General features: G+C 44.4%; 1 protein-coding gene across 1 annotated transcript; it reads right to left on the minus strand.

Annotated features, from left to right (window-relative positions):
• Nucleotides 1-87: 87 nt before the first annotated feature.
• rnf34b (ring finger protein 34b) lies at nucleotides 88-18,278 on the minus strand. Its single transcript, XM_047570462.1, has 9 exons — nucleotides 17,893-18,278; nucleotides 10,333-10,612; nucleotides 7,608-7,672; nucleotides 6,631-7,101; nucleotides 4,750-4,812; nucleotides 4,463-4,664; nucleotides 4,317-4,340; nucleotides 4,147-4,188; nucleotides 88-3,070 (listed from the first exon to the last, which is right to left on the minus strand). The coding sequence occupies exons 1-9, from the start codon at nucleotides 17,896-17,898 to the stop codon at nucleotides 2,886-2,888; spliced, it is 1,338 nt and encodes a 445-aa protein (XP_047426418.1). The 5' UTR covers nucleotides 17,899-18,278; the 3' UTR covers nucleotides 88-2,885.
• Between the last annotated feature and the right edge of the window lie 725 nt (nucleotides 18,279-19,003).

Consider the following 19,003-nt stretch of genomic DNA (forward strand, 5'->3'; position numbering starts at 1 on the left):
GTGTCTGTTTTTCTTTTTCCCTAAAGAAGAGTCTGGTGCATTGTGGGTAATCGGTTCACTTGGTTTCAAGTCAAATGAAGAGCAGCGTTTTACCGTTTGGTTCGTAGTACTGCATTTTATTGAATCTAATAAATCATTTTCTCTTGTTTACCAAAATAAAAAGGTTCAACATTCAAAGTATAAAGTATAAAGATCCAGGATTATGGGTGCTCATGATACCCTCCCCACCCCCAACTCTGATAATACTGTAGCTGCCCCGTGAATGACATCTCTGAGAAGCAGCAGCAGCAGCAGCATCAACAAACGGACTTACAGGGTTACAGTGTCTATTACAGTGTCTGTTACAGTGTCTGTTACAGTGCGTGGTGCGAGTGTCAGTTTTTTTTGGATCTGAAGCAGACGACAAAAGGTGCTACAAAGCGAGACTATAACGCAACTTTAATGGCGAGAGAGTGACATGATCGAACTCATCTGACCGAAACCAGCTGAAGTACATTCTCAAGAACTGTATATATATTATTATTATTAATATTTTTTTTATTAGAGTTTTAAATCACGTCATCCCCCGAGCAAATGGAAAAATATACATTTAATAACTTATCAGTAAACAACAATATAAGCTTTCTATGCGATTCACTTAAACAGCATTTTTTTTTTTTTTTGGAAAACATACCACAGGCATACTGTACACACACATATTTCTAGTGACATCTGAGTCAACTGGGTCTCAAAGAAGAAAGTGTTTCATTTGCATAACAGGTTAAAGTAAATGAGGCGTCCTCCGCCTCTCGCCGTGTGATGGACATTTGGAACGATGCCTCGACAACGACGTCACAGATAATATGTTAGTGTCCAAAACAATAAATAAACAAAGAGAGGAAGTAGCACCTGTTACCTACCTAAGATTTGAGATTGACGGACACAACAAACACTTGGTAGACGTGGAAATTAAACTGTATTGCTTGGTATTTGAAATTAAGTTGTGAGGAGTTTTATATTTTTTTTTTTAGTATTAAAAATCCAAACTGAAGGTCCACTTATCAGCTGTCTTTGCTGAAGCTTGCAGCAGAAAACTTGTCACGTGAGCCTCTTTTAACCATCAAAACAATCAAAACACATTCAGGTTATAGTATATAATGAATGCAGACTCTCGGCTTCGCACAGATCGGGTGGAAATTACGACCATTTTATACACGGGTCTCTATTCTCAGGGGCTCAGAAGCGACTGAAATTACTGTTCAGATGTTTCATTTCCAGATACGCAAGGTTCCTCTGTTATTTCTTTTAAATAAATGGTGTAAAAGATCTGAAGTGTGGCCGTCCCCAGGCTACACAGCAGCAACATTAGCAGAGGCCAAATCTACCGGTTGGCATAGATTTTTTTTTTTTTAGCTTGGCAACAAATAAAAGGGCCTTTGCAGACTGCCTTTTCTTTTGACGTGGCTGTGGAAGGATACACAGACGCAGTGTCTCCTCAAATCGAGCCAAAATGAAGCCGACATGACTGGACGGACGACGACCCAAAACAACCCAGGAGCATTTGAAGGTGAAGGCGCAGTGAAGGCCTGTAAAAACATTCTTTGGTGACGTGTGTGAATTCTTGACTTCAGGTAGCGATTGCCTGGATTCCTGACAGTTTATTGGAAATCAACATTTTATTTAAGTTCACTTTTGAGTGATCGTTGTATAAAATGGTTCAAAGTCCATCACCTTTTCTCTCAGCCTGCACTTTAAGAACGTCAACCATAACTTGAACTTGAATTAGTTTTGATGAATAGTAAAAATAATGAAAAATAGTGACAGCAACCATCCAAATATATAGAGACCTAACAGCTCTGGACAACATGATGTCATGTGAAGGAACCATCTGCATACTCAACTGCAGCTGAAAGCTCCAGAAAAAAGCTTGTAAGTGGTCCTTCAGTTTATTTACTTATATATATATTTTGTAATAATATGTTTTGTATAAGTAATAGGGATGGAAATCCGCACACAAACGTGACCAAGCAGAAAAGAGCAAAGACTTTAGGAAGTGGAGAAACGATCCCATCCTGCACCGGAGTGCTGAATGCTTTACACGCACGTACACGCACGTACACGCTTCGTTTCCTAAAGTTAATCTGAGGAAAAACAAAAGTCACACCAAGCTTGCTGGTCATGAGATGCATACGCTGTGAAACCAAATCCGGACTTGAAGGCATGATTTTTGGCACCCGCGACGCTCCTGTGTGTGTGTGTGTGTGAGACGAGACGACTCGTGGCGTTCGGATAAAACGACAGACATTTTCTAAAATCTCCTTCTTCTTCCTTTTTTTTTAATCTGATATTGCACGTCCTAAAGAACACTGAGGGAGGAAACACGGCGTCATGTGGCATGACTGTGTAAACCATATTGACTCTGACCCTGGGATCTCGTGTATTTCGTCAGACTGCTTCTCTTTCACACTCGCATCCGCTTCAAGTATCCACAGGACCTCTCCTCTCTTAGGGGTTGAATCTAAACAGAGAATGGAGAGTAGTAGTAGAAGTAGTAGTAGTAGAAAGTGATGGCAGGGCTTTCTGCTTCGTGTTTAACAGACCAAAGAGAGAAAGAGTGAGTGTCCCGGCACAGCTGATGAAGGTCCACCAAGGAGGAGGAGGAGGAGACGTGGGGCTGGAACACGAGTTAGTGAGTGGGACAGGAAGGGCTTGGGGTCGGGGGGTTACCACCGTGGTAGACCACACAGGCAACAGTCTGGCTTTCAACAGTCACGCCCGCTGCAGCGTTAGGCCCCCATTAGACGTCATGCACGGCCGTTTCGTCCTCAGTGATAAATTCGGGGCTCGGGGCCCCCGCCCCCCCCCAACCGAGGGTCCGCCCCTACGCAGACACACACACGAGAGTTTTAAGACTTGAAGACATGCACGGCCCGCACCACGTACTGCCGGCAGATGGGGCACTCGCTCATCCTCTTCCCGCACTTGGTGCAGGTCACCATGTGGCCGCACTCCAGCAGCACGCAGTCGATGATGGCGTCCATGCAGATGCGGCACAGGTTTTCGTCGGCCGCCAGCTGAGCTTTGACACCATCTGGGGGTTGGGAATAATAAAAAAAAAAAAAAAACAATCTCAGTGAGCGATCGTTCCGTAGGCAGGGGCTCGCGAAACTAGTCGGAGATCAGAGAGGGTGCGCAGATGGTGGCCAACTTCTGCAGCCCAGGAATTATTCGGCCCTCTCTGCTCCTCTGGGGTTTCAGCTATTCAGAACAATAACATGTGCCCAGTATTCTAATCACGTTGAGCCATGTATGCGAGGAGGCAGCTTTCTGTTTGATAAATTCATCTTTTGACAATTCAATGTGGGAAACTGTTTAGAAACAATTAAAAAAACCTTAAGAACAGCACAAGGTGTTGACCTGGCCTCAAAATTCACTAGATCCCAAACTGATCAAGTATCTGAAGGGATGATGTTTACATTTAGACTTGGTTTTTCCTTTTCATTATTTATTAATTTTCTCTTCTCTTAACTTAGAATTAATTGCAATTAGACTGAGATGCATCACTGGCGCCAACGTCGGAAACAACCAACCGTCCAGTGAAAGCTTTGCCGTAGAACCATGCACGGAGCTCGGCAGACGGACAGACAGCCTCTCAGAACATCAAAACCATTCACAATCACAAGCCCCGGTGCCGGTGCGCTCGGTTTATTTGATGCACGCCCGGCTGTGTGCCGCCCGCCTGCTGCCTCTACAAAGCCGACTGTGAAGTCGGTTAAGGTGAGCCTGGAGGCCTTCATGTCAAAAAATGAATAAATAATGTAATTACACCTGATGGAGACATGCATCCACTGAGGTGAGGTAATATGGCGGCTCATCCAGAGGTAAATAAAAGCTCTTCGAGGGCATTAATGACAGGATGAGAGGCTGTCCTTCAGATAAAAAAAACAGATGATGAGGGAGGGGAACGAGTGACAGAATGTGGAGATACTGATGAGGCAGTGAGCAATCACTCAAGTGATTACACAACATGACGTTGTGCAGAAATGATGCGGTGGATCAGGTGGGTATGATGGCTGCGGCATGCCACTGTTTACAATTAGCGGATGAGTACATTGAAACCTGATGTTCACGGAGGAGACGGGAAGCATTCGTGAATCGAACTCTTACCTCCAACTCCACTGTTGCAGAGAGGTGGAGGATATGCAACCACTTTATAGATAGAAACGTGCAGCAATAAAGAAGATCGATTAGTTCAGGGAACAGCGGATTTGCCCTTTCAACGTAAACGTTTTAGCCGCATTAGTAACAAGTGCAAGAATCAAAAAAGAACAAATTACCTGCCGTTATGCTCACATTTTCCACTGAAGGAGAAGGAGAAAAGAAATAGATTTTTTGTCATGGATAACACCGAACATCACAGCGTGAAATTGAGATGCAAAACAGAAATGATAATAATAAAAGCAGCAATAACAAAAGCGCTCACTGGATTTCCTGTTCTGCGCGTTCTCTCTGTAGAGCCGATGCACCCGCTCCAGCAGCTCCCACTTCTCGCAGCAGCCAGAGTAATTGACAAAGTTCCTGGCCAGAATCTCTTTCAGCTGGCGGACGGAGAGGTTTTCTATTGCCTCTTCATTGTCCAGGTCAGACAGCGAGGCTCTGATCCTCCTCTGTGTCGCCGGGCTGACCTGCAAACCACACGGGAGCAGAGCTGTAAACACTGACTCAGCAGCCAGACCGCGCTCGCTTCCAGAAAAAAAACAAGCAGCACACCTCTAGGATATTTTCAGTGGGCTCCAGGTTCAAGAGGGATGCTGTCGGAGTTTCCTCATGCTCCTGTACAAGCAGAACACAGATTTTTTTTTTTATATATACAAACTTTGTGATGTGTTTAAAAGAATCAATGTCTCCTAACTTACAGGCTGAAATGACTAAACATATGTCCGTGATCAACTCCAATTCAGAATATGTTAAGAGAAATGCAAATGAAAGTACATCCAGCTCCTTCCTTCCGTGTCTCTTAATCAACATTCCTCAACGCTCTCACGAGATGAACTGTGCCTGATTGTAATTTATGATTTCTTTCGGCTCCTCACGACTATCAACACCGCGATAAAACGAGGCACGACTTCGCAGCTGGCTGCGATTTTACGTCGCATCTGCTCGGATATCTAATTGAGACGTTTAAACACTGACTTGGCTCCTCTTGAATCAGTAGCTAATTATTCTCTTTGAAGGTGGAGGTCAGGGATTTGCCGGATTGGAGCAGAATAAAAAGGAGCCGCGGAACAACCCGGGCTGCGAGCGCACCAGGTCTGCACCGCTTGGGCGTTTGAGGAGACGGTGCTGTCTCCTTGTGATATCAGTCCTGGCTTATTTCAGCTCTTCACGTGCTCATAAAATAGACTTAGGCGCCTCTGCTTCTGTGCCATAAAAAAGTTAAACCCTCTCTGCCTCGGCGCATTCGTGGAGTCTGCCGTCTTTCTCCAATGAAGGTGCGTTAATAATACATTCGCCAGGGTCGCGGTGTTGGATGCCAGCGCTCGCGCAGGCTTCAGACGAGACTCCTCGGAGACATGAAAAACACGAGCTGCGGCCCTGACTCACGCGAAGCGCCAAGCTCCGACTCGATGTTAGATTTCATTCAGCCATTACGAACACGTTAAAGTACTAGAAGTCACTTGCGTAATCGGGGAAAGCTGCACAACAAGCTGCGGACTGTGTTATTTCTATTTTAACAGGAACCTCTCGTCTGCACCAAAGGGTACATGCGACTAATGGTTACATGTGCAAGGTTTCTTCCTTTCAATTTGAAAAAACTTTTTTAAACATGCCCATAGTTTTCTTAAAGCTTAACAGCCTGATTAAAACTTGTGCACACATGTGGACCACAACCTTTTGGTGGTTATGGATATCTGTATAAAAAGCTTTTAGATTATTTTTTTCATCAGTGCATCCCACAGATACGTGATGTTTTAATGTTGTGGCTGATCTGTGCACAAAATAAACATACTAGGATTTCAACCAGATTTCTTGACACAAATCAAATGTGTCAGATCAAACAGAATCGTGCATCTTTTTTTTCTTGTATAGTAACATTAAAGAAACTATTGTCCACAAATCATGCGAGGAGTAAGAGGAGGAATTCACTGGAGCGTTTCTGTTGTTTGGTTGCAGCTGTGACACTGTGGGGAGTTCTCAACTTGTGCGCGTGTTACATAACAGAATCAGCCTATGTAACAGGCCTAAAAAAAGGCAAAGGACTTAAGCTGCCTCGCTGGCTGGTCCGAGGGCTCTGCACTCTCTCACACGGCCAGCACAGCTGTTTCCAGCTGTCACATGGACGTCCTGCTGAACACTCGACCTGCGCTGCACTGCAGAGCTTTCAGAGAAAGAAAAAAAAGAAAAAATAATCTGCTCGACTGTAGTGGATTTCCAGGGAGAACGGCTCCATTCATAAACCCACGAGACAATAACGACGCAGAAGACGGCTCAAAGTAAAGATTAAAGGTTGAAGAAGAATGAATTTGACATCTAAAGAAAAGTACAAGAGGCTGTTTGTTTGAGAGCTGACGGAACGAGAATGAGGACAGATGCATGTAAATCGGGGAGCCCTGTCAGTGGGAGTGCTCATCTTTGCATGCAGATACAAACCTGGCTGGTGGTCCCTGAGCTGTCACTTGGGCTGAGCACGTCTCCCTGAGAGGCAGACAGAACCGACTGTTCAGAGGTGGAGCGCGTGGCGGGGTGGGGCGAGGCGGCACGTGAGTGGGGCAGCGAGTGCAGACTGTCTGTGTCATCGTCCTCCTCTTCCTCCTCCTCCTCCTCCTCCCCTGCCTCCTCTTCATGCGTGTCGTCTTCCTCCTCCTCCTCCTCTTCCTCCTCTTCCTCCTCCTCGTCCTCTTCCACCACCACTGTCCTCTGGGTCTCCCTCGTCCCCTGATGACAGAGCACCAGGTCCACCAGGTCCTCCTTCTCCCTGCATGTGTCGGTGGGGATGTTGCGCAGCAGCAGGTACTGCCGCAGGTCTTTCACCCGGAGCTGCATGAGCCGCGGCCGCTGGAAGGCCGTGCCGCGCAGGAGGTGGCAGGTCGTGCAGGCAGTCAGCCGGGCAAGAGGTTTTCTCTTGCAACCCAAAACCACGTGCGAGACAGAGCCAGATCTCTTTCAAAATAACCAGTGATTGCTGTTACAGGGGGAGAAGACGACACGAAAGACACGTGTGATCTACAATTATTCTTCTTCTGAAACAAGCAAACTTTAGTTAAGAAGCTATATTCTCTTTCAAAATAAGCCCTGGTGATTGACTTCTGTTAGCAGGGTTTTTTTTTGCTAAGACTCGAACTGATGAGATAAGTATGACTCTATGCTAAGTGTTCTTCTAACATGTTTAGTGCTATATAAATGTACTTATATTTGGTTTGCATCAACACTAAGCTGTTCAAATACTCATTTTTAATTTTTTTTTATTTCAAACATGTGCAACAGTAGGGTGACCGGGCAACTGCCATAAACATACCTGACTGGTGTATAACTGACATATAAAGAAAACAAGACAAAGCGATCCATGGCGGTGAGCTACGCTGTTAGCTTATCTTCTGCTAACATTGCAGCGTGCTTCTGGATTTCACCTGGGGACTAAATAGGCTCTCAGACAAGTGTGGGGAACCTGAGTCAGCGGGAATTTGTGAGAAAACTGTGGCGAAAAAAACGAAAAATGTATAATCAACCAAAAATTTTGTGACCCCCCCCCCCCCCCCCCGTGCAGTGGTTTCGCGGGGCCACCTAGGGGTCGTGGACCCCCTGTTGAAGACCTATGATTTATATGATTGGAGCTCTGAAATACAGTCCCCTCCAAGAGTACTGGAACAACAAGGCAAATTCCCTTGTTTTTGTCGTCCACTGAAGACGTTTGGGTTTAAGATCAAAAGATGAGTATGAGACAAGAGTTCAGAATGTGGAACACGTGACTGACAGGTGTTTCTTATTGACCAGGTGTTGCCTTTAAGGTTGATTGCTCAAACATTAAATAGCTCTGCATGACTAGTCTACTTTTTGGCCTGGGTTGAAACCTATAAAGTATGCATTTCTTGTTAAAGAGGATAAACCAACATGAAGACCAGAGAGCTGCCTATGGGAGAAAAGCCAGACATTTTCAACCAGAGCCATTGGACAAACACTGGGCATAGCGAGCACAACACTTTGGATTGTCCTGAATAAGAAAGAAACTACTGGTGTACTGAGCAACAGACGTCGAACAGGACGGCCAAGGAAAACAACAGTAGTTGATGACAGAAAGCTGTGAAGAAAACCCCAAAACATCAGTAAGTGACATCACCAACGACCTCCACAGTGCAGGGGTGAAGGTATCACAATCCACTGTTCGAAGAAGATTCCGAGAGCAGTACAGAGAAGTACAGAGATGAGCCACTAAAGTTCTGGAACACAGTCTTATGGACTGATGAGACCAAGATTAATCTCTACCAAAGTGATGGAAAGGCCAAAGTGTGGAGAAAGAAAGGAACTGCTTATGATCCGAAGTGTACAAGCTCATCTGTGAAGCACGGTGGAGGTAATGTCATGGCATGGCTGCTTCCGGAACAGGCTCATTAATATTTATTGATGATGTAGCTCATGATGGTAACAGCAGAATGAATTCTGAAGTCTACAGAAACATTTTGTCTGCCAATTTACGGAGAAAAGCATCCAAACTATTCAGGAGGAATTTTATCATGCAGCAGGACAGTGACCCAAAGCACACTGCCAACAAAACAAACGACTTCATCAGGGGAAATAAGTGGAAGGTTTTAGACTGGCCGAATCAATCACCTGACCTTAACCCAATTGAGCATGCATTTCACCTCCTGAAGAGGAGACTGAAGGGAGAACCCCCCCGAAAAACAAAAGAGAACTGAAAGAAGCTGCGGTAAAAGCCTGGAATAGTATCACAAATGAAGGAATGCAACAGTTTGGTGATGTCGATGGGTTGCAGGCTTGAGGCAGTCATAGCAAGCAAGGGTTATGCCACCGAATATTAAATGTTATTTACTTTAAGATTATTTGTTCCAATAGTTTTGCTCACCTAAAAAATGCTGTGGTGTAAAACAAACCGTGATATATCCTAAGTTGTTTAACACATCTAGATGTAAATACAAGGAAATAAAAGCTGACATTTTGATCTCGTCTCATACTCATCTTTTGATCTTAAAGCCAAATGCCTTCAGTGCTGTTCCAATACTTTTGGATGGGACTGTATGGTTGGACTGAAGAAGTGAAGCAGTTTTCAATTTTCAGTTTACAAACACTGAGATCAGTCATATCCTCATATCTCGTGCTTGTTGTTAATCACTACGCATTTGTCATAGGAATGCACTCAGTTACAAAGTGAAATCTCACAAACAAGCAACCAAACAGTCCTACTTCACGCCGAGGACAGAGTAAAGAGAAGAGAATTAAACCATCTCTAGCTCCAAATGGTGCTTGACATTTGAAAGCCTTCGCACCGTCTCCCGATACAGAGCAGCCGAGTAGATTGACACTTCAAATGGGTAGGAAAGCAGGTCGGCCACGGCTGTAAACATTTCCTTATCGCGTGTGCGCAAACGTGTTCCTGGTCCACCAGAAGCACATTTTCCACCGTAACAGACACTTTTCTTCAATCGCCTGTCGTTTATTCCACTGGCGGGCCCTTTTTCACGCTACGAAAATATCACGCTGACACTCAGATGGGAGTCGACCCGCCCGTCGGGAAAAAGGCAACTGGTGTGTGAGGATGACGACAGAGACATCTGAAGCGTTTTCATCCATACGCCTCACTGCCGGGCAGATGTAGTCTGGCATTAAACTGTGAGGAGTCACGCTGCGGTGAAACGGCCTGTATAATGCGGAAACCTATCGTGTAAAAATACAGACTGGATAAATATGTATCTGGTCGACTTTCAGGTTGTCCTTCAGGATCGGTATGTAGTTGTAAAAAAGCAAAATATAACCTTTAAAATTGTGAAATAAATCCCAGCAATTTAATACTGCACTGGTGGATGATATCACATCGACGTAGGTCGCATTGAAACCCAAGAAATATAATTTTAAGGGCAATCAAATCTATATTATATCACATGTTTCTGCTTTAAAAGAGACTGTAATTATGGATGTCAATGTATCTTTGGATACATCATGAAAAGCTCACAACTGCACGCGATGATTACATAATTCTTACCAGAGAGGGGAAAAAAAAAGTGACTAAATGTTGCCTGTAAAGCATTACTTAAGCACATACCCAGCCCCTGAAGGGTTGTTATTACATGTCTTGCTTCTAAATATTAGAAGATCTAATCACTGATCTTTGTCACAGCAGACGTCTCCTCATGCTTAAGAAAGCTCCAGGTCTGTTTTCCTTTTTGCTTGCCTTGCGCCTGAAGACGGAGAAGGCCAGTCCGCAGGCCTTGCACAGCTGCCCGGCGCTCCCTGAGCTGGTTGGGGGGTACGTGGAGTACCCGGCGCTGGGGGCGAAGCGGAAAGGCCCCGCCCCTGCTCCAAACCCCGGCTGCTGCGCCCGCACCGTGCCAGTGCCCATCACCTCGTTCAGCAGCCCGCAGCATGACGCCCACATGGACGATGCCCCCGCCTGTGGAGACGCCAGGAGTAGAAAAACACATGCATTCAAGTTAACTTTATTACCTCCATTGTGGCTACACATCTCCTTCATGTCTTTTTATACACACTACACCTAAATTCGGCTGACGTACACCGATCAGGCATAGCATTATGACCACCTTCCTAATATTGTGTTTGTCTGCCTTGTGCCTCCAAAAAATGTTGTGACTCATCAGAGAATCGACATGGGCCTTTGGGTCCTATGGGTAGAGGGGAGGGGCGTATGTGGATCATCTCACAGATACTTGATCAGTTTGATCAGTTTGAACTTCCACTGCAGGAGGGTCTCTGAAGGAACAGACTTCTTTTCTTACCCTGTGTTTAAACCACTGACTGAATCCTATCCTATCACCTTATAGGATTGTCACCCTGAAGAGTGGTTTTAAAGCTCATTGTGGTTGACTCGGGTCGTTGCCGTCTTGCAAAACCTCGCTCCAGGTAACAAAAAAAAGGGAAAAGGTTTGGAGCGTGAATGGACACCTAGGCAGGATCCTAAGCTAGGGCTGGGCGGTATGAAATCTATATCATGTAATTTTTCAAAATTCTGACGGTATCATGGTATTTTATATATATAATTACAAACGAGATTTTTTTACTGGGGGTGGGAGGGGGATGTTTAAATATAACCAACCATAATAATGATAATAAATTAAGTGATGACGTTACCAGATTGTTCTTCGACGAGTGTAGGCGTGGTTAGGCTTAGGTCTACTATTTTCTGATTGGCTGATTGGTCGAGGATTTTTTCTGATTGATCGATAGTGAAGCAGAGAAGCCTGTATTCACCTCATCTATTAATAGCTAACCAATATCTTTCATCATTCTTCGGGGTAAGAAATGTTTTGTTTGGCGTGAGAGCGGGTGGACTTATTGAAATGCGCATGTCTCAAGCTGCGCGATACTTGAGAGCCCTGCTTAACCACATTGAAACTGCTACGTCTGTAATGTCAATAGCAGCGCGACTGGCTACCGTAATAACTGTCACCGTAGTCTGTGCGCAGCATTTTATTTCGGGGACAGCTTTAGACGGGGGAACAGGTTGTGCAAAACGGGGATTGTCCTCAGAAAACGGGGACTTCTAGTCAGCCTAAAAACCCACAGAACTAGCAGGGCACCTTTTTTGGAACAAGTTCTTCCATGTTTCCATGGTCTTCTCGGTCCGCCGCAAAACTTACTTCTTCACCATGCCTCACAGTGATGCAGTCACCATACGTGTTTAGTAGCGCTACATTGAAAATGGTGCGGTCGGAAACAGTGTTTAGCAGCGCAGCGTTCCGAACGCTGTGTAATCAAATAAACCGGTATGCCGGTATATCAAAAATTCATCATGACGAAAAAATATACCGGTGTTCGGGATGAACCAGTATAGTGCCCAGCCCTATCCTAACATGTGTTATAGAAAACTCCACCCTCACACAGCTGAACCAGATAGAAAACTAACTAGAGGCCAAAACAGGTCAAGTTTATTCCACAGACCAACCTTTTAACCCTAAAACTACACTATTTGTGTTATGGAGAAGACACATAGAAACCAATAAAATGAAACTACCCAAATAAAGAAGGTTACTTGAGTAAATGTACTCAGTTAAGTAGACAGTTTTCCCTTGGTACGGGTTAAGAGAGAAAAATGAGAACGATCAATGGATGGGAGAGCAATGCTGGGCAGTACATTACTGAGAGTGCTCTTGGAGGTTAGGGATAATTAGACAGAAAAAAACGACTCTAAAATCTCTAATTAACGACGTTCTCCAAAGAGCACTGCGGGTTGAATTTCACAATTGCTGCATTATTTTAAGCCGTGATGAGTTTTGCCTCTCTCTTGTGCAAGATAACATTAGGGCCCCCGAGGAAACATCCTAACTAGCTGGAGCCACCGCATGAGAGCCCACGCAGAAAGTTGGACGGGGGTTTATTCATCGCAAGACGACCCGGAGACCGGGAGCAAAGATGGCGTGATGGGAGCCACGGCTCCTTGGAGCATACTGATGAGAGGAAGAGGGAGGGGGAGGACAGCTAGGAGAGAATATGTCTTCTGTTGTTCCCCTGGCCTGCAGAATCAATAGCTGACATGAGCATAATGTAAGCCCTCTGTGGTTCCCGGCTCCATGCGGGGAAACAATGGAATTCACAGGGTCCTGCCACCTCCCTCCTTAAGGCAGCGCCCCGCTCCGACTTGTCACAAACACCCTGTGATCTGACCTCACCCATCTGCTTAGAGACTCGTTATGTAATCTCAGAAAGGAGGCACTATATATGGAGTCAGGCCGAGAAGGAGAAAGCCACACAGTCGGGACTGATCTTCAAAGTTCAAAGGGCTAATTTCATTAACTTAATAGTTTCTAGTAGAATCTATTGATCTTTCCTCTTCAGGTCTGTCTGTCGATGCATCTATCATTACACTAATGGACTCAGATTTGGATGATTTCAGTTTATATTTTGAATTGTTGCAACTAATTTAACGATCCATTAACCCCCTAATTATTTTTCAGCGAACTGATCAATTGTTTAGTAAGTAGCATGGAGAACAGAGTCTATTGCAATTACTCACGGCCCAGGGTAATATAATTTAAATAGCTTAATTTGTCAGTACAATAAAAAACAGTGCCCAGTCGCAGTGAAGGTTCGGGATGTTTATCAAGATTGTCAGTCCGCTTGAATTTGTGAATTATGCATTATGTCCTCGACGAAATCCTCCACAAGCAGCCGACTTCATCAAGATATTTTCCCCTGGCTTTGTGTGAAACCCTGACGCGTAACAACATAACTTGCCCGTGGCATAAACGTGACCTGATGTTCAGCCTGGTTAAATGCAGCCTCCTTCTTATAAGAGAGGAGCCACTAACAAACAAACAAAAAAAAAAAAGAGGAATATTTACGAAGATCCGCTGCAGTCTGGCCATGAAATCAGTGTTATTTGGCTTTGAGCCAGCAGAGCGACTTCCCTCTGTCACTTCAATTAGCACACTGTAAGCTCTGCAGACGGGGAGTCCCGCACGAAAGAGTGACAAACAAAAAGTGCAATCATCACGTATAGTGCACTGTATCATTTTCGCTTGACTCACGTACCTCTGGGAATGCAGCATCGTGATAAAGTATTACTGGACACTCTGAATCTAATTTTCTGGGTAAGTTATTGAGATATTCCTCACACAGCTGAGAGAACAGGATCCCAGAACAATCTGTCCGCAGTGAGCACACAAGTAAACATAAGTAAATCAGCAATAGATGCACAGATTTAAGTTGGAAACATCCACAAGAGATGTGTGGATGAACTGTGATCTGACCTCATGAAACAAGCTTTTCCTGATCAAAAAAAAAAAAAAAGCCTCTGCATCGACCAGTGCCACCATATGGGATGATGGAAATCTGGATGAAGGCTAAATGGGTCACAGACACAGACTGGAGAGTTTAACTAGAACTGAAATAGAAGAGGACTTTTACCTTAATTTGAATCATTTTGACTACATGAAGCAACTAATATGACTTACTGTTTTATTTAATTTGAAAGAATAAACCTAATGATAACAAAATGGGGTTCCAGCAGAAAGGTTTTTAAGGTGCATTAAGGGTAAATGTAGTATTTTTGGAAGCTGACTTTTTAAATCTGTCTCGTTTTGTCTCGCAGTTTTATTGCAGTTCAGTGCAAAAACTCCTGGATAACCCCTTTAAAAAAGGGTGAAAAACATATCATTAATGATATAAATATATACTGGGTATTTTTTGTGACTTTAAAAATATAAATAAAGTCTTCTAAATCTGAATCTGACAACACACCGTATACAGTATTTGGTGAATTATAAAAAGTGACATTCTCAATAGCTTACTCTGCCGCGAGACATAATCCGATCTCTCTACCTCCAGGTTTCCCGTCTCCATACACCGTCACACTCAGATAAAGCAATAACGCAAAAAAGTAAATGGTACTTTAAATTGCATTAGACTGATGGAAGCGTTGTAAAATAGCAGCATAAATCAGTCCTGCGCAGTGATTTGCCACACAGACATTAAAGGATTACATCAAAGTGTGTTTACAGGTCTACTGCTGTATATGTGATAAAAGCCCTGAATAAAGCCTCGGGTTGCCCCAAAGGGAGCCTGTAAAGCCTCCCTCCACGGTCTGATAAATTCCTTGACTGGGCCGGAAAAATACACAAAGCTACATTAGCTGCTGCTGCCATCACGCAACCCGACTCCGAGAACGAAAAGACGGCGACACAGGTGGATGATGGGGAATGTGGGCTCCAGGACCGACTCCTGTCCGGAGTCTGGAAATGTTGACAAAGCGCAGCGTTAAATTGACTGACAGCTGCATGATTCTGAGTTGGAAATCATTGCATGTTAATATTGCCACGTTTTCCAGAATATCATAGCCATCAATTTACAGACACGCACCAATCAGAGAGCACGGTGATGGCTTTCAGAATAAACCGTGCACCGTCATGCATTTTGCAGACGGGGCATCACCCGATTCCCATCATCCGCCCGTCTCCCCCTTCCTCACTTTTCATTTCCTCTTTCTCATTTTTTTCCATCTTGCATCAACTGGAAATGTCACTCGCACTGTGAAAAGTGAACGCAGCTGGCTGACTGTTTATTCCGGCGATAATAATGTCAGAGAAAACAAACTGATCAATTTAATGCCTTTCTGCATTTGTCTGAAAACTCTGTAATATTTCATTTAAATTACACATTACCGAAACAGATTCGGCGACGTCTGCCCGCCGGAGCCTGCGGATGTCAAATCTGCTGAAGACTGGAGGGATATGCACATAAATTTCAAGCTGCTACCAGCAAAGTTTGCAAAACAGCAGACTTTTTTTGGCCTTTGGTGCAGCCATACACACGGATAGTGGTCGTCCCGCAACACTAAAATACGCCTGCAGTAGTTTTACAACCATCAGCAGAAATCTGCTGTGCCCCCTGGTCTCTTTGTCTGCTTTAGAAGTCAGCCCTAAGTGAGTTAAACCAGATTTGGAATAAACTGCGATTCCACTGTCCTACATCTTATAATTTCAGCAGAGATTTGCTAAAATGTGCTGCCGCAATAATGTCTAGTAGGTGCTTACTGAGGACTGAGAGGATTCTGAATGGAGAGTGTACATAAATAAAACATGACAATTTAAATATCACAGATCCAGTCAGACATCTATCCAAGACCAAAAATGGACGCGATGGCGCATCCTCGCTTTGATGTATGCTTTAACAATCCAGCCCCGGAGGCGTCCCTTCCAGAGGGGCAGAAAAGCCGCTTTTCAATTTAAACCAGATTAGTCAATAAAACATCACATCCATTTTGTTTTCCTGGGACACAGTGAGCGATGGCGTGCCTTAGGAAAATCAACTTCACAGAGTTAAGCTCTCTGGTCTCTTATCTTCAAACATGCTGTGATAAACACAGGTGAGAAAGTACTGATAAAAGTAGCGTCAAATGTTAGATATTGGTTGTGAGGAACAGATACTAACAATAATAATGTCACTCTGACTTCGCTTAACCTATAAAGCATCATGACTCTGAAGGCTCTGTTCTCTGATTTCTTTGTTTGTTCTCCAACAACATCATACACTTTATGAGCTCCAGTAGGCTTTGTACGCAGGCCCATGCAATGTGAAAGTAACAAGTTATGAATTTTTATGCAGCGCATTGGTGCGACTTCCCCGGGTCTGTGCACGCACAAACGAGAGGATGAGTGCGCGGGAGGATGTTTATTTTCCGCTGCTGTAATTTTTAGCCCATTAAGACAACTAAATAAATGTCAAATGGTGAACGGAGACCTCGCCGCGACAGAACATTTGCACCTCATACATTATACAATCATAAACCAGTGATTGTCTGGGATTTTATCCAGCCTTATAGGGCCAGAAGTTGTGATTGATAAAGTACGCCTGAAGCGTGAAGCCGCGTGGCTGATGCTAGGGGAAACAAAGCCATAGTGGCAGAGCTGAGTGAACTGAAAGGCAGATATAGACAAATGAAGACGTCTTCTACATGCTTTAAAGTGAGAAAAACAAATATGGGAATATTCCAGGACAAATGTTTCAATTGCACGATTATTTAATTGCAGATGTTTTCTTAGTTTGCATATGTTTCTGTATCTGTAAGTCACAGTGTGGTGGCGTCTCTGGGTGAGATCATCAGTCCTGCAAACTATAATACTGGATTTAGCTATTTTTGAGAAATAGAAGCATTACTTATCCTCCAGAATTATGTTCATCTTGTCATTTTTCCCCCTCTTTCAACAAAACAGATGTTTGGTTTTGAAAACAAGGACGCTCACCCTATAAAGTCACCCTGATTCATGCAGTGAGCCACACATGGAAAAAACCCTCCACTCAGTTACAGTAGAAACGCAATAACATGTGGTAAACTGTCAGCAGACTCCAGCAGCAGGACGTTAGTAATATTGTGTGCATTCACAGTACTGTCTGATGCTACTGCTGCTGCTGCTCATGATGATGATGATGATAATGAAGATGACGACTGGTGATAGTGTCAGTCCTGCCTCCGCTTCACCTTTCACCGTGACTGTCACCAGAAACCTGCCGCCACCAGAGCACCAATGACATCACCGCCATCATCTTCTTCATTATCAGTCCAGTGCTCCGGCTGCCAGACGGCATCATCACCTTTCCTTCCTGTGCTGCAGCCCGTCGCTGCAACGGCACACACATACATACATACATACACATACACGCGCGCGCGCGCGCTCCAGAAGAGGAAGGAGACTCCTGACACAGCTTGGACCTGAGAGGTGTTCCTCTGTCCTCTCCCGCTATCCCGAGACGTCTCCGAAACATTCCCTCCCTCGCCGACCGCATCTCTATCTCATTAGAGCGGATTAGAGCCTGACGATGAATGGACGTCGCAACGGGAGCTTTAGTCCACTGAACTATCACACTGGGGTCAAAACGGGCTCGTTACAAGGATGCACACTGTTCCCTACTGTTTATAAGGACAACTGGACGCGCAGGGGACGCGATTCCTTGCTTGCACTTTCGACAGGAAAAATGCAAAATGCAAAATAAAATAAAAACAAATAATAAAAAACCGACCGGCAACGGCGAGCTGCAGCCAAACACTGATCGCTGCATCTATAATCCGAGTGATTATAGATGCATCTAAGTGCACACGAACGAAATTAATTAACATTAAGATGGGGGTATTCCCTGTCACTCGGTGCAGCATCGCGAGCAAATCGCACAGCAAATCGCATGGCCTCGTAAATGAAACCACATCCTAAACTATCCCCAGGTGGGATCACGTACCTTCATTGCACCTCCCGTTTGAGGAATTTGCCGAGTAATGTCAGGACGACGACCATTGCAAGTGCACAGGGAATCAAACCATTACGTCTTCCCTCTCTCCAGCTGCCAGTGTGTGTGGAGTAAGCATAACGTAATGGCCAAGAGAGCCGCAGCCAATCGCAGAGAGCGCACAGGCGCTGGTATCTTTAGCAGCCAATCCGCCTTAACACATCGCCAGTGGGCGTTCGGTGCCGTGCGTAAAGACGCATGTGAGAGTCCGACAGACGCATCATGCTATTTTCACAGGATTGGTTTATTCCAGTGAATTTGCTTTTTCTTTTTGTTTTCTTTTTTCTTTTTCTTTTTTTTTTACCCCCACCATAAACAAGATACTTAGATCCGATACCGCGTTCCTCTTACACATTTTATTTATTTCTGACTTCTTCTTAAAAAAGCAGGAAAATATTCTGCATTTTTTGATCAAAATAAATAATAATAATAAATAACACAACAACCTCAAGGTTTATGTCCTTTTTTCTTTTCTTTTTTTTAATTTAAAAACAAGTTAATATTGTGCACTGGCACACGCTGTGCTATTTCGGATTGATTTGTACCCAAATTAAACTAAATGCGTCTACAATCTTATTTACCGCCATATTTAGCCCGTGTGTGTGTGTGGCTCGAATGTGCGCGCACGCAAGGCTGCTGTCTGCAGTAAGGTGATTAGCGATTTTTTTTTTTTTTTTTTTTGCTTGCATCACCCAGTACCCACCGAGAGCCCGCAGGGGGCAGCAGATATCCCTGCCACTTCATTAATATCATCGGACGTTGCAGAAGCCGCCGGGAGGAAAGCACGGTCACGATGTTCTTACTGTATGATGCTCCCAAATCATACCGAAACGATGAGACACAGCAGTGGAGACACCAACAACAGTCAGTTTACGGTGGAAACGTTGCGATCCGCGTACAGTGACGAGTCTCTTTGAATTCTCTGCCATCCTCAGTAGATCAAACAGTGGCCCTATGTTGATTTAATTTCACACAACCGCATTAAAAGATACGTGGAGGCCTTCGGGCCAGCAGTGACACACTTTAGAGCTTCAGAATTGGCCTAAATATTCTTCCACTTCGA

The sequence above is a fragment of the Mugil cephalus genome, chromosome 19 (genome assembly GCF_022458985.1).
Source record: "Mugil cephalus isolate CIBA_MC_2020 chromosome 19, CIBA_Mcephalus_1.1, whole genome shotgun sequence".
Lineage (NCBI taxonomy): Eukaryota > Metazoa > Chordata > Actinopteri > Mugiliformes > Mugilidae > Mugil > Mugil cephalus.